The following is a 16,500-nucleotide window of genomic DNA, read 5'->3' on the forward strand; positions in this document are numbered from 1 at the left end:
GACAATACTGACACTTGATCCAAATTCCAATTTTTCAACAAGTTTGAATTCAGCATTATAGTTCATTGTAACTTATTGTACACAATGCTATAACCTCATATGCACATCAGTTTGTGTTGTTGGGCTGGTTTATCCATTGGCATAAAGCTCACAGTATTATGTGTGCTATTCTATGGAAATTGAATAATATAATTATATTATGTATATATGTTCATGTTGCTGGTTTCTTTTTGGAATCATCAATACATATATCTCATGTTCTTTGGTTTGCAAATAAAGTATTTTTACACTGGTGTATATTGAACAAGATTCAAGGACATTACATTAGCTGTGGATATCCAAGTTTTTACTTTTTGTAAACTAATATTTGAGTAAGAAATTTTCGAAGAAAGAATGAAGGATAAAACAGTAAAATGTAGATGAAAGTCTTTTTTTTAAATGGGCTAATCATCTCTTGTGTTTTTTCAAATTAATGCAAAATTCCATGCAACATCCTCTAAGTTCCAACAAAGAGTTTAATATTGGTCTTCAGGTGGAAAAATTAAATATGTATAGTTTTACAAAAGCATTTTGAATATTAATAATTTTTCTTCGATAGTTTTGAAAAATACAAGATTTATTTTTATAGAAGGGGCATGTGATAAAAATATATATTCTCGTCTGAATAGAAATAGCCAAAAACATCGTAACAAATAAGCACATATTTTTACTGCTCTAGAAATTGCGAAAAATATATAGTTCAAACAAAACTGGAATTTTATTCCACAAGCATTCCCCCCCGTCTCCAATTTGTTATTTTATCTTCTTTGAAAAGCATGTATGTTCCTGCAAAATAAATGGATTCCTGTCACACATTGATGCAGTTTGTTTGCTTTGTGGAAACCGGAAGAGAATGGAGGAGAATTTGAAGTAATGAAGTGTACTTTACAAGTAAGTTTTCTCTTCTTTCTGGTAATCTAGTGATAATTAGCTACATTTATTTCTTGTGAATAAATGTTGGTAATGGATAGTCTTGAATTAAATATGCAAACAATTTGTAATGAGTTATAATTGAGTTTTCTTTTTGTTTCGAAATATTGAACTTTCAGCCTTATTTTTTAAGATACAACACATGATACGCACTGTTCAGACTGCACAAGTATATGAATACTAATAGTGTGCTGTATGCAAAATTCCTTACCATAACCTTACAGCAACACGTGAAAAATTCACATGGCATGTACAATTTTACAAAGAAGCTTTTACTCAATTGGTGGGTTTTTATAGTGAATAGTTTGTTGTTCATACTTTAGGGACTACATAGGATGGATTATTATTATATTATAGTGTATACGTATATTACCTTTTGTTAGTGATGGAAAAAGCAAACATTTAACAGAAAGAAGTCTTACCTTGTGGAACTTGACATGACATATAGAGGTTAGTTTCTAATGAAATTGTGAAAATAATATTTAAACTAATGCTATACTAACCACTTTCCACTCTGTAGATGGCTTAGAATTCATTTTAGCAGTGTTAGCTGTCACTGCATGCATTTTTCTTATATGAGTGTATGTGCAAATGCATTGTCTCCCATAATACTGAACATGATTGTTACAGATAATGTTTTCGCATAGGCTCACCTGCTCACAGAGCTTTCGTTGCTGATTGCACCATTCAAAGAAAATATTGTTGACTTGCTCTGAAGTGTTTTGGAAAGTGGATTCTTCTCACATTCGAGGCAAAATAAGATCAACACGCATTACGCTAAAAGAAAATAAACAAATTTATAAAGCTTCCATACTTTCACTATCCTCAGGTCCAAAATCTATGGGCAAGGGAGGGGAGTTTAGGCCATTGACCAATAAATTCTCTTGAAGATGGTCGTTGGATTAAGTACGCTCGAAGTTGTTGCAGCTGATAACCATGCAGAACTATTATAATTTTCTTCAGATTTATTTATTTATTTCACATTTCAGATCTTATTATTATATTCAATCTAAAAGGAAAATTATCATAAATGTTATTTTATCCCAAACTGAGGGTGAAGGCATCCAGTGTGGTGCTCTTCTCATCACCTCCAGTGTGGTTGCGATCGAGTATATGTGAGACCATACCCATGCAGTGCATGTATTGCCATGGCAATAAATTGTGAAAGAAGTTGTTTTTAAATATATTAGTTAATTTTTAGTTAATTTAACACTAATTACACTGTGCAGCAAACATTGTTGCTTCCTGGACTTCTTGAGGTATGTGGCCATTTATTACAAATAGATATGGTCCACATTTTTTTGCTCCATCCATAGTTTCCGAGAAATGGTTCATTTTGTTCCCAAACTGCTCAGCATGTTGTTGTAGGTTTTTTTTCATGTTAATTTTATTTTTTATCTTAATGGCGAGTTTCTGGTTTCATAAGTACAGACCTTACTTATGAAACCAGAAACTTGCCGGCATTGACAAAAAATAAAACTTTGTTTTTCGGTGTTATTTTTCTTACTTTTCGTTGTTATTTTCCCCAAAATTAACGGTTTTATTTTCCATTATTTTTCTTGATATATACACACCGATGTTATGGCTCCTGTGTGAAAGTAAGTACATTCAGTCTCCACCAGGAGCTCAAACACTTCGCTCAGTAACACCGTTCACCTAACGTTTCTCTCACCACAAGTGCTGATGTTATGGCTCCCGAGTGGCGGTAGGTGCGGACTGACGCTGCCAAAATCGTGCTACATCACTTAGTAATGCAAAGAGTTTCTTGTGCTGCAAATACAGATGTTATTGTGCCGTGTGACAGTAGGTAAGCCTTGATTCACTAATGCCACTTTCCTCGGCAAGGCAAATTTTTTTTTTGCGCAACAAATAACAATGTTATGACTCCTGTGTGATGGTACATGACCACTTTCTCTTCCCAAATAGTACGACAAATACACCAGTATTATGGCTCCCGTTTGCCTGTATGTGTACACTTTGTTTTCTTCAGAACTGCACCACTTTGACAGGTGATGCAAAAATTTTTGTTTTAAGTTAAAAAATCGTGGAAAATATATCCATTTTCGCATGGTTTCATGTAGCTGTTGGAATTATTCCATGTATAACATGTACCGTAAGTTTCTTTTGGATTAAATTTTGGGAAATGTGCGTGTTATACATAATACATACATAAATATGGTGCTTGATTTTTTAAGCCGAAAATACAACAATGTTGGATTTGTGATATTTTTCGAGCACAAAATGTGTTGTACTATGTGAAAAATGCCACAATTAACATTTTATGCTAAACTTGCATTATTTTGCAATTTTGAATAGATGAAAGATGTGTTTAATACATGTCACTGCACATACATAGATACTTCTTTTCCAGTATTTAACATATTTAAGTGTTATCGTCTTTGTGAAAAATCATGGTTCCCCTATTCATAAATTATTATGTCGCCTGTCATGTGGTGTGTTGGAAATATTGCCGTGTGAATGAGATAGAAGTATATTTGTATGCTGGAAACATAATGTAACATCCACAACATTCTCTGCAATCATTTACTATTACCCCATGTCATTTCTTGATGATATGTGCATAATAGTGTTGTGTTTTGTTATATTTATGAACAGTTTACATTAAAAGCATGGAGATACACTATTACTAAACTGTGTTTGGTCGAACCTGTTACTTTTCCATGCTAGAGAGTGCTCGACAGTTCATGTGCCAATCAGAAACAAGGAGGAACAATTTATTATATCAAATGATTTGTATTAAATTAGATTATAATTAGAAACAGTTTCACAAAAATTTTTGGTCTTCTGTTGGATAAAGAGGACTGACCATAAACAAAGCAAGAGAAACAGTACTTAAGCACATGCTGTTGATACTTCATATTTTGATCCTCACTTTTTTATGTCTCGTGGAGAAATATAGTTTCACCTAGCTATAATTTAATGTTCAGCACATACATTTGTTTATTTCCATGTAGCTTATTCATGGACTGGCTCAACATTGAGTTTACACTAGTCAGCAACAACACTGGGTCGTTTGTGCTAGAATGCAACAGCAACAGCTTAGACAAAATATGGTTTGCCACTGTAAATAGGGTCTACCATCTTCATTTCAGATATAATATTTTCCTTGAAGATACACATAGAATGTCTGACAATTAAGCTTTCAAACTTGCCACTGTGCACATACGTTGGCAGCACTGTACAAACAGTTCGGTAAGGTTTCATAACCTTGGTATATCAGTGTCTGACAGCTGTGTTCATGTCCACGTGTGGCAGCATCTTGTTTAGTGGCAGTTATTATTGCTGCATGTATTTGTGTGCCATTGCGAAAATGTTGAAGCTTGATTAAGAGCAATAAACAAACATTATGAAATTTCTTACTAAACTTGCAAGAATGGAAGTGAAATAAGGGACATGTTAGTCCAAGTTTATGGAGATAATGCATCGAATTGTGCATCAAAATTGTCCGCTGACTGTGACAAGCTAAGCAAACCAAACCAAGTAATACAATTGATAGAGAAACAGGAAAGGCTTAACTGAACTTGGATTCATACTTTTGTTGATTATCAAATTTTACTCCCAAGCCTCTCAATTATACATTTTAATACATAAACTGTCCATCTACCAGAGTCTTACATACATAATTTCACATAGATTATAATTTAATCACAAAATCCCTTTCTTCCCACAAAGTTGTTGGAAAAAAAAAAGAAAAAAAAAGGCAAATGGGGATTTTTTTATAATTTCCAGGATATTTAAACTGCAAAAGTGCTGTACGACGCTTGCGGATTCCATGACACTGGGAAAAGCATCTGCTGGTATTGTCATAATTTCAGATATCGATACTGATATTGACCAATACTGGTACAGTCAGCTCACGATATGATCCCCAAAGGAGTGGAGATGGGCTGCAGGGGTAAAGGATCGGCTCATTTGTAGATTTTAGGGGTAGCAGTAAGCCTTCTGCTGCAGTCAGCGTCCTTGCATGGAAGTTGATTTGTGTCCGTTACGAAGCGTGTTTTTGCGGCAACAGGCTGCTGCTTTTTTTTTCTCTCTCTTCTCTTCTCATTGTCCAGAATAGTTTTGTACTGTTTATTCTGTGCATTATTTTAGTCTGTATTTGAAAAACGTTCAAAGAGAATATACAGCAACAACTTGCATCACTGCACCTGTTACAACAAGGCCAGCGTGTGTTTCCGAGTCAGGGTGCACTTCCCCAACCCTAATAGTAGGGTCACCTGTTGCTACTTCAATTCACTTCCATCAGGGATCTTCTCCTGAGCAGTCAACTGTACATCAGTATTGGCCCAGTCCTTGTATAAATTCAAAATTTATTGGCATGGCTGTTGTTGTGACTATAAAGTGTACCATATTTGAAGTGGCTTCTTCTCTTCCCTGTCTTCTTTCTTTCCTGAGACAGAGAGAGAGAGAGAGAGAGAGAGAGAGAGAGAGAGAGAGAGAGAGAGGGGTAGGTGAGATGGAGGAAAAAAGAAGAAAGGAAAGAGAGTGGGGAACCCCCTTTCTCCCTTCTCTCTCTCTTTCAAGGAAAAGAGAGAGGGGAAGGCAAGATAAACTTCTCTCTGTCTCTTTCTCTGATAAGATCATGCTCTCCTCCTTTTCTACACACACACACACACATACACTTATAGAAAGATAGGGGAAGAAATGTGATCTCTCTTGCTGGAGAGGAAGAGAAGAATAAGGTTTCAAATAAATGATACTTTAAAAATTATCGTCAGTGCTACTTCAATAGCCTAGTGGTTATGGTTTGTGTGTTATAAGCAAAGAGTTCCTGTCTTCATCTTGAGTAATTCAAATTGTTGGATTGCGCAATCCCTATTAGCTTTTGTTCGTAAGGATCCGAGGGATGATCTTTCATTTTCTTTCACAGTTTGATATCTGGGGATGATCCATTGATTAGCTTTCTGCTTACCAGTGGAGTTAAAAGGAATAAATGCACATCGTGCACCAAATGCTTTTACACTGCATGGGAACTTCGGCGGCATGTGCGAGTGCATACTGGAGAGAAACCTTATCCATGCAGCATTTGTGATAGAACATTCAGTGTGAGTAGTAGTTTGAAGAGACACATGAAAGTTCATCGGTTGAACATGTTATAATTTTGTGCAGAAGAAACATGAAAAACTTATTCTCGTGCCAATGATTTTGCTCAAGAACTTAAATTGATCATGCGTTTTAAACATATGTAATAAATGTTAAAGAAAGTGCTTTAATGTTGTGTTAATATGTATTAAGAGGCTTTGAACAGGATTGTGTGGTGGTTAAGTCAGTAGGGCATCTGACTGCAGCAGTAAGTTCTGGATTTGATTGCTGGTATTCAAGTGGTAATTTTTTTGAGAATTTCTGCATACATTGACTCTATGGCTCATATCTGGGGTGCCAATTCTAGCACATAAATGGAGATGATCACATGACCTTCAAAATGGCCAGAACCGAAAATATGTAGTGCTGTACTTTCACTTCTCCTATGCCCTTTTATGCCTGATAAATGCACTGAGGATAGCTTCATTTAGCTATTTACTTGTTTTCTTAGTGTGACAATTTTTTAGTATTTGGTAATCTGTTGAATGGCTTGGAAACAAAATTGTACTTTTTATTTTTATTTGAATCAAACTTGACATAAATCCACCTTCTTCCTGTTTCGTTGTTTCCTGTATTGTTCTTAATGTATAAAGTGAAAATTTATGTAAATTCCAAATGATGACAGCACATCATGCCTAGTTTTTACTCTTGTACTTTTTTGCTTTATTTTAACCCAAGCAGTTTCATACGTTCCTAAGTCATACAGTTTTAGTTACAAAATAATTTTAACTGGTTTGTAATAAAGTCAGTTGAGTCTACAACAGTTACACCACTCTAAGGTACATTAAAAAAAATGTGGCAACATGGACAATATGAAATTATTTGTTTTGATTTCTTAATATTGAATGTATATTCCATCCACGTGCTACTGCTACCTGCCGGCAATCATGTGAAACTCACAAATATCCTCTTCGTAACAGTATGTTGTTCGATGTGTTTTAGCGAACGGTTACTGAGTTAAATGACTTCAAAATTGGATGATTCTTTTTGAAACACTGTGTATATGCAATCACTCCAGTTGTAGTGAACATGGTGTAATATTACACCCATGTTGTTCATTGACTGAGTATGATGAGTTTGAGTTGATGTCAAAACTCCATGGTAATGTTAGTTTTCTTCAGCAAGTCCTACAACAGACTCAAAGTTTTTTGTAATAATTTTTGCTTTTTCCATCAGATGACACCATGATGCAGCATGGTGTGCTCCATAACCCCACTCACAACATATATCGTGGGATCAAGTCGTAAGAATATTTGTTCCAATATTAACAATTACTGTTATAATAATTGAAATTAACAGCAAACAATTATTTTGTAGATTAAATATTTTTAAATACTTACTGTAGTGAAACATACATCATAATTGGTGTGTAGTGCAGACATTTTTCCCCCCCAGAAGCTTATTAAGTCAGAGTTTTCAGGAATTGTTGCTAGTATGTGTATTAGATCTTTAGATGTCCGGACAGTGTTATGCAAAAACTGGGTAAGAATGAGATAATTCCATGAAGGAAAATCATTTGCAAACTAATGTTAACTTAAAATTTTTAAAAAGTCACAATTGAAAATGTAATGGAAATATTAAAACATCACCTCTTGTCTCTTGAGTTTGATGCAACATCAGATTGGGTTAAATTGGTACATTTTTATTTTTATTTTTGGATTTTTCTAAGTTTCATAGGTGTACGAATAATGATCCAGCAATCTATAAAGTCGTGTGGGGCATGGCAGCAACATTCCTTGATCACACGTATGCCTTTGAAATGTAAGAATTAAGAAACTGCAGTTTTAGAAGTCCAAACTCATACATAAAGAAAGATTGGTCCTTGCAAACAATATCAAAAGCAGGTACATAGAGAAAAGGTAACAGTTTTATTCTCTGCTTTATTAGGTCTCCTGCCAGTTCTGCAGTGGATGAAACGACAGACGTTTCGGTTGCCAAACTCATTGCAAAGAGACATGTCTGCTCTTGGTGCAACAAATGTTTTTTCCACAAAGGTGATCTCACAAAGCACGTGCGTGTACATACTGGAGAGAAGCCATTTTGCTGCCAGATATGCTTGAGAAGATTTACTCAGAATGGCAGTTTGAAGAAACACATACTCTTGGTTCACACACAGTATAACATGTTCTATTGTATGATCTGTAGCAGAAATTTCTCCTCTGAAGCTGATTTGAAGAGACACAATTTCAGGTGTCACGTTACTGTGTAACACGTCCAAAAATTGTTATTGAATTTGTTTTCTTAACCGTGTTGTTGAAATTTAAGGCACGGTTAGCAGAAGCATGATTTATGAGCAGTGAGAATTGATGCAACATGGTGAATTTGTACAAAGAATGAGTCAACTTCATGAAATTATAGCAGCTTAAAAACATTAATTTCACCTGTATGTGTGATTCCAGTTCATCTCTTTAGCCAAATCGCACTTTATCACACATTTCATTACTTTGTTTTACCCATGAGCTTTTGCTCACTTAAAGTTTTGGCAGATCTTGTGCAGATTTATATTGCTGGATAGTAATAGCATTACATAAATGTGAACTACAGGAGTACAATCTGGAGGAGCAGCATGAAAAAGTACACGTCTTATTTCTGCAGCTGTGTTTACCACCAGAGATTCATATGCAACTACCTTTGAACAGAACACACACACTCTTATATATTGTGGTGTACTAGTGGTATGAGCAATTTTGTAAAGGGGTGACTCCTCACCATCATTATATTCTTTTGCAGGTGGTGCAAAATGCATGGTTGTTGTTGTTTTGTTACTAGTGAACATGTAACTTGTGCTAACCATGGTCTGAGCAATTTGTTTATTTTTTTGCAATTTCTGCTTTAACCTCCAGTGGACAGTTGGTCATACATGGAACACAACCTGCAAGCTCATTTGGATGACTGGCCCATATATGTACGTGCACCAATTGATAATAATTAACAGATGATTTCTCCGAAACTACAAATGATATTTCAGTTCTGTATTGTTTTTTCATTTATGTACACATGAAGGTATGAGATGTTCGAATTACAACTCAATTACAACACAAATTTTCTAGCATGTTCTTTTCATATGCACGGACGTGTTTTTTTTAAAAAATCACAGAATGACAACTATATGTCGTAGAGAGTTGAAGTTGAGCTTATTTTGTGTGGAATTGCTAAGGTTTTCACAACCTGTACAATTTTGACATCCAATCTTGTTACAGGTTCAATTAAGAAGTATCCAAGTTATTTACTCAAGATATTCCCTTTTCAGGGAGCCCCTTAATTGTTGCATCAGAACAAGGTTTGTGTGTGTATGTGATACTCTACTATTGACAGTGGATCTCTTGATGTAGAAGAAAGAAGAATTTACAGATCTGTTGAAATTATGCTGTTTGTTAATTTACTTTTTTTTTTCAGTTAAAACTATCTACATGTAGCACATGGAAAGTATACACCTGAAGTACAAGGGTCGTTCAAGGTTGACCGGGATTTTTGTACGTGAAAAATCGATGAATAGCCGGATCACGATGAAACGTGCGGGTGACGTAATGTATTCCTTCGCGAGTAACTAGCGCCCGGCATGACGTATTTCGCGCATGCGTAGCAGTTGTAGCGAACATGGCGGCAAGCAGTGTGTCTGTGGCTGTGGAGCAGCGGTGTGTAATCAAATTTCTCGTGAAGGAGAAAGTGAAACCAGCTGAGATTTTCAGATGATTGCAAGCACAGTATGGTGAACAAACGAAGTTGCAGACAAGAGTGTACGAATGGTGTGAGCAGTTTTGCAAAGGACGGGAGCTGGTGACAAATGAAGTGCATGGACACATTCGCCCGACTGCAGTCACACCAGTGAATATCGCACGTGTTGAGCAAATGATTCTTGAGAACCGGCGAGTAACAGTGTGGGATATTGCTGCCGAGGTGAATATCAGTGTCGGGAGTGTTGAGACAATCATTCACGACCACTTACGCTTCCGCAAAATCTGTGCAAGGTGGGTTCCCCGCCAGCTGACATTCGATCAGAAGTGGACACGCAGGACGGTCTGTGAACAGCTTCTGAATCGGTTTCGAGCAGAAGGTGATGAATTGTTGCAATCCATCATCACGTGTGATGAAACATGGTTGCACAATTGAACCCCAGAGACCAAAAGACGCAGCATGGAGTGGCGGCATAAAGGTTCCCCGCCCCCCAAGAAAAGCAAAACAACACAGCTGTCCGCTGGAAAGATCATGGCAAGTGTCTTCTGGGACATGAAGGGCGTTATCCATGTGGATTTTCTTTACAAAGGGAGCACGATTAATGCCCAGTATTACTCCACATTGTTGAGTGGTGCTGTACGAAAGTCCATTCGCAAGAAAAGACCTGGGATGTTGTCTGGAAATGTCATTCTTCTCCATGACAATGCCCACCCTCACACGGCCAATGTGACAACAACAACTCTGGCCGACATGCGCTGGGAAGTTCTGCCCCATCCCCCCTACAGTCCGGATTTAGCCCCCAGTGATTATCATTTGTTTGCACCCCTTAAAGACCATCTGGGAGGGAAGAAATTCACGACAGACGAAGCACTGCGGAGCGATATCCTCCAGTGGCTACGACAACAACCAAGTTATTTCTATGCCAAAGGAATTCGGGAGCTGCCAGAACGATGGCAACGGTGCCTCGGCGCGCACGGAGAATACTTTGAAAACTGACATAGTTTGGTGTTTCTTCTGCTACCTATTTCCTCTGCAGAAATAAAAGTCCCGGTCAACCTTGAACGACCCTTGTACTACAATACTACTGGCTTATTAGTTGTACTTACACCCATTATATTTTTTATTTCCTCAACATGATTGATACTTTATGATTTGGCATGTGTAGATGTACTATGTAGAGATTTAAATGGAAAATGCAGCCTCAATTAGGACTCCAACTCTGATATATTGCATACCAATCCATTTCTATACCAACGGACCCAGCCCTTATTTGCTTTTGCCAAGCATTGTCATGTAACACACTATTTGGAAATTTCACCAAAAAAATCATTCTTCTTCAGGGCTCGAACCTGGATCTCTGGCATACCATGCCATTTCTCTACCAATTGAGCTACCAAGCCAGCCCTGATTTTTTGGTGTTCGCTGATTTACATGTATGGAATTATCTCTCTTAGTGCTGCTTCAATGGGATCTGATGAAATAGGCAATGCCTAGTTTGTCCCAATTTGCTGTTTCTAATGTAGGCTCCTACTATGCTGGGAGAAGCCAGGCACATAATTAGTGAACATTATGTCAGTGAACACGATCAACAGGCTCATGCTCAATTTGTGTGTCAAGGACTGGATTATTGTGCCTATGTATACTAAGCTGCGGTAGCTCAGTAGTTAGGGCATCGGCTACCATGCAAGAGACCCGGCTGTTGTTAGGCCATCTAACTACCATGCAAGAGACCCGGGTGTCGTTAGGGCATCTGACTACCATGCAAGAAACCCAGGTTCGATCCCCAGTGGGGGAGAACCGGGATTTTTTCCACCTGTTGAAGCAGCTCTAGCTCCCACCCAGCATCGTATAAAGTGGATACCTGGAGGAAACTGGGGCATGGAGCTAATCACATCACCCCCAACTTCGGCCGTGATCAAGAAAGTGTGGGGCCATAACTCCACACCCCTGTACGCCTTTATGGCGTGGTTCAAAGTACACGGGAGCACTTTACTTTTTTTATTTTTTGTGTGTACCAAGCAACCTGTAGTGCACACACATTGGACATCTGTAGGTGTAAGAAAGAAAACTTTTTTGGTTGTTGTTGAGCATCCACAGCAAATATTTGCAACCCCAAGTACCATTTTGAAGCACTATGTTATCACATTTTTGTGTAAACTGTCCAAAAACGGGGGATAATGTGGGAGAACAGCCACAGGCTGAACCTCTCCCTTTTAATAAAGAAAATTTGAATTTTAATTTTAATATCTACCTTTGAAAACGTGAATATTTATAAACAGATTCTCTCTGGATACCAACATGACACACGGCTTAAATTAGACTTATCCTAGCTAGCGAGATAGTCAACAGCACGGACATGGCAGACAGGGTCCCGATCGGTCTGTCATCTTCACTGGGAACCTTCCACCCCAAATACATATAAACCAGGGGTTGATGCTCAGCACTGCACTTCTATCCCTTGATAGCTTGGAAAACTTTTCAGAACTCCTTGTCAATTATCCCGAGAGAATCTGTTCATTCATAGCCAGTAAAGATTCAAGACTTACTATTGAGCTTAAAGCCATGCATTTTATAGTTTTTGCATATTCTCCTAACAAGAATTCTTAAAAAAAAAATTCTAAAGCAATGCAAGAAACACATTTCTTTTTTGTAAACATTTCTGAGCAAAACAATTGTAGCTTGCAACCTCTTGACTTCCTTCTTCAAAGAGAAAGAGCTGTTTTTTTTTATACACACACACATAATCACTTAGAGTAGACAAGATCTAATATGACATCTATTCTGTTCAGTGACTGGGTATGACGACTTTGAGCTGATGCCAAAACTCCCTTTTAATATTCGTTGTATTCTTCACCAAATGCCTCAACAGATCCAGAATCTGTTGTAATAATGTATGCTTTGTCCACCAGACTATATCCTACTACAGCATGGTGTGCACAACAAATCCATTCTCAATATATATTGTGGGACCAAGTTCCCAAGTTGTAAGCATATTTGTGCTTTCAATAACACTTGTTGTTATAATAATTGAAATTAACAATGAACTATTATTTCATGCTTGAAGTATTTTAAAATATGTACTGTAATGAAACACAATCATAATTAGTTCATAGTTCAGACTCTTTTGCTACCTGTTATTCTTAATTTCTTTGTTTCAGAAGCATATTCAAAGTTCTCAGGAGTTGTTATTACGTGCTTTAGATGTCCGGACATTGTTATTCATAAACTGGGTAAGGATTAGATAATTCCAGCAACAAAAATCATATTCAGACTAATGTCATGTTAAAATATTAAATGGAATATGTATTGGAACCATTAAAACACCACACCTCTTTGAGTTTGATTTGATAAAATTGATAAAATCTTGGATAATTTGTTTCATAGATCTATGAATAATGATCCATAAATGTAAGGTCATTTAAGGCACATAACAACATTCCCTGATCAGATGTAAGTCTTTGAAATGTAAGAATTAAGAAATAGCAGTTGTAAAAGGTCCAAACTCATACATAAAGAAAGCTTGGGGCTTGCAAACGATATCCAAAGCAGGTACATAGAGAAAAGGTAACAGTTGTATTCTTTGCTTTATTAGGTCTCCAGCCAGTTCTGCAGTGGATGAAACTACACATGTTTCTGTTGCCAAACTCATTGCAAAGAAACATGTCTGCTCTTGGTGCAACAAGCATTTTTTCTATAAAAATGATCTGAGAAAGCATGTGCGCACACATACTGGAGAGAAGCCGTATTGCTGCCAGATATGTATGAGAAGATTTACTCAAAATGGCAATTTGAAGAAACACTTACGTTTGGTTCACACACAGTATAACATATTCTATTGTATGAACTGCAATAGAAATTTCTTGTCTGAAGATGATTTACAGAGACACAATTTCAGCTATCATGTTAGTGTATTATAGGGTCAAAAGTTGTTATTGAATTTCTATGGTTGAAATAACATTTAAGAGTTATGGCATCCTAGCATTGAGAATTGATGGAATATGGTGAATTTGTACAAAGAAAAATGAGTAAATTTTGTGAAATTACAGGAGATTGAGTGTATGTTAAATTCCATTAACTCTTCGCTACAGGATTTTGTCATGCTGATAGATCTTTTGTTGCATAGTTTTTTTTTTGGGAAATATTCAGAATTTCTTAAATTTGTAAAATAAAGTATTTTAAAATACTGATATGAATTCTTCCCTTATTCTTTGCAAAAGGGCCATAGCCGGGAGTTACCCTTGGTGTTAGATTTTCATTGTTATTGAAGTGGATACAGTGAGGTGGTCAAGGAGGAGGGGGGGGGGGGTTGATAGGGCTCATAACCCTTCCTTTTGGTTCATTATTCCTAAAGAGATCGTAAAAAAAGCAGGAAATATAGGGAAATAAGGGCCGACAGTTGAAATAAAGTATATGTCACCCCTTTTCAAAAATCTTGGGCATGCCACTTAGCAGATAAAGGATCCTTGTTGCCATTGTTTTTTACATACACATGGTGGTACACGTTTTTAATTTGTTCAGAACCAAAGTGAGTTATTTCCTTTGGAAAATAGTTCAAATGACAGAGACTAGATGCCAGCATGTTCTATTAATGCTTTTTGTTATGGAGTGATTTTGCTCAACACCAACAGCGACGGGAATATTCGAAATCAACTGCAGTCGCTTTCCATAAGTTATGCATATTGAAGCAAATCGACTGAAGTTGCTTGCTGCAGCAAAAGATTTAATAACATGAATTTCCTATGTATGTGTCATTCCAGCTTGCCAATCCTCGCTTTTCACATGTTTCATTACCTTGTTTTACCTGTGTGGTTTTACTCAGTCAAAGGTGGCCGCTGCAATTCCGTGTGTAGCCACAAGTAAACAAATATTACACAAATATCTATATTATAGTTTTCACATTGTGTGAACTGTAAATACAGGGTGAGCATAAAGTCTTTCCCTGATTACAAACTTTTATTGCTAAAGAACTATGCTAGATACAGATATGCGGTTTGTTGGAAATGGTAGCTAAACTCATAATGTTTTGTTATCAGTACACTTCGACATGTGCTCCCTTTGTTGCCCTTAGAATGTCTAGGAGATACTCAATTTCTCTCCATGTCTTTGCCAACATCTCTTCCGTCAACGTTTCTATAGCATCCCGTATTCGTGTCTGAAGAGTTTGTACATCAGGAACTGGTGAATTAAACACTGTGTCCTTAATGTAACCCCATAGAAAAAAGTCAAGAGGGGTTATGTCAGGTGAATGTGGTGGCCATGATATGGGAATCAGAATAAGAATCAGACAAAACAAAGAAATGGAAAAACTTGATGTGTTGCACTACTTATTGCCATAGGTTTTATTTGCCTTTCTACCGTGGAAGTTGAGATACAAATATTCATAATCAGGGAAAGACTTTATGCTCACCCTGTATTTTGTTGCTTACAGATTGTTGGTTAGTCGGTTTTGTATATTTTTTTTCACTGTCAATTGTGAAGTTTGCTGGCCATCGTGCGGGAATATGAAACTTGTTTTTTACAGCGTGAGAAATTTGGCCGAGCCCTGCATTACCATGTTTATGTGATTTACAAGCATATAATCTGTCCTGCGAGCCTTCTCTGGCGAGTACAGCGGAGGCAGATGGGGAGAATAACATGCATGGGAGGATGATGGTTCCATTGTCCCAAATCTGAACCCCTAGCCGAAGCTGGCCCCTCTTCCCAGAGAATTGTAAACAATGAAGAGTTGCAAGAAGCAAGGATGTTAATATAAGAAAGAAAAAAAAAGTACCAACAGTTGAAAAGTCATTCTGCATTCCATAATCTTATTCACTTATGAGTTATAACATTTGCGTGAAGCAATAAATAACATAATGTTCAATGAAGAAAAAAAATATTTATCTGTTACTGAGAAAATACAAACTCTTGTTTGATTTTTCCTGTTTTATGTTGCTTTACTGCCACTTGATGATATTCTGCTAATGCCAGTGGATCTTGTGAAGAAGAAGAAAGAAGTGTTAGAGGTTTGTTGAAATTATTATGCCTGTTAATTACTTTTTTTTGGTGAAATCTATCTGCGTGGAGCACTTGGAAAATCTTCTTCTTTCTCTACCCCTTATGCCTTATAGCATCAGGGATGCCTCGACCTACTTCTTCAATTCTCTGTTCCTGGTCATCTTCTTTATTTCTTGGAATGTCTTCCCTTCCTATTTCTTCCACCATATCTTCATATGTCTTCTTGGTCTGCCCTTGGACTTTCTTCCTTCTGGTCTAACCTCCAAGAACTGCTTGGGTTTCCTTCTCTCCTCTATTCTGCTTACTTGGCCAAACCATTTCATCTGTCTTTTAATGAGATGGTTTTCAATTGCTGTTTGCTCCAACTCTTCCCTTATCCTTTCGTTTCTTATTCTGTCTCACCTTGTTTTCCCTAGATTTATATATTTGTAGTTTGGCCCTCGTTCCTATTTCTCATTTTCCAAATATTGTTTGGTTCAATTGATAATATGCATTATTTGGATTTCGGACTCATGGAAAATACACACAAGAAATGCTAAGACACAGTGGCAGTGATTAGGGCAGAGACACATTTTGCTCAGTAAATCCTGTCTACCAAGATAAAGTAAAGTTTCCTTACCCTCTCAGTTTTGGCACTCATCGTTGTCACTGACATAACCACATAAAGAAGTGAAGGTGAAGAACACCCTAATTTTTTTACCATGTAGTTTATTACAGTGAAATTTTACATCAAGTGCAGGAATGTTTTTAAGGGCGCTT

General features: G+C 36.9%; 1 protein-coding gene across 28 annotated transcripts in view; it reads left to right on the plus strand.

Moving 5' to 3' along the window:
* LOC145992033 (uncharacterized) overlaps positions 1 to 16,500 on the plus strand; it is a 280,869-nt gene that overhangs the window by 41,690 nt on the left and 222,679 nt on the right. The window contains exon 4 of one of the 28 annotated variants that reach the window (XM_083128151.1): positions 5,861 to 6,635. The exons of the other annotated variants lie outside the window; for them this stretch is intronic. Coding sequence (XP_082984277.1) covers positions 5,861 to 6,089 — 229 coding nt within the window. The 3' untranslated portion in view covers positions 6,090 to 6,635. Of the gene's footprint in view, positions 1 to 5,860; positions 6,636 to 16,500 lie in introns of those variants that run through there. 28 annotated transcript variants of the gene reach the window in all.

This window comes from Lepisma saccharinum, chromosome 9, assembly GCF_977018435.1.
Source record: "Lepisma saccharinum chromosome 9, izLepSacc3.1, whole genome shotgun sequence".
Taxonomy (NCBI): Eukaryota; Metazoa; Arthropoda; class Insecta; order Zygentoma; family Lepismatidae; genus Lepisma; species Lepisma saccharinum.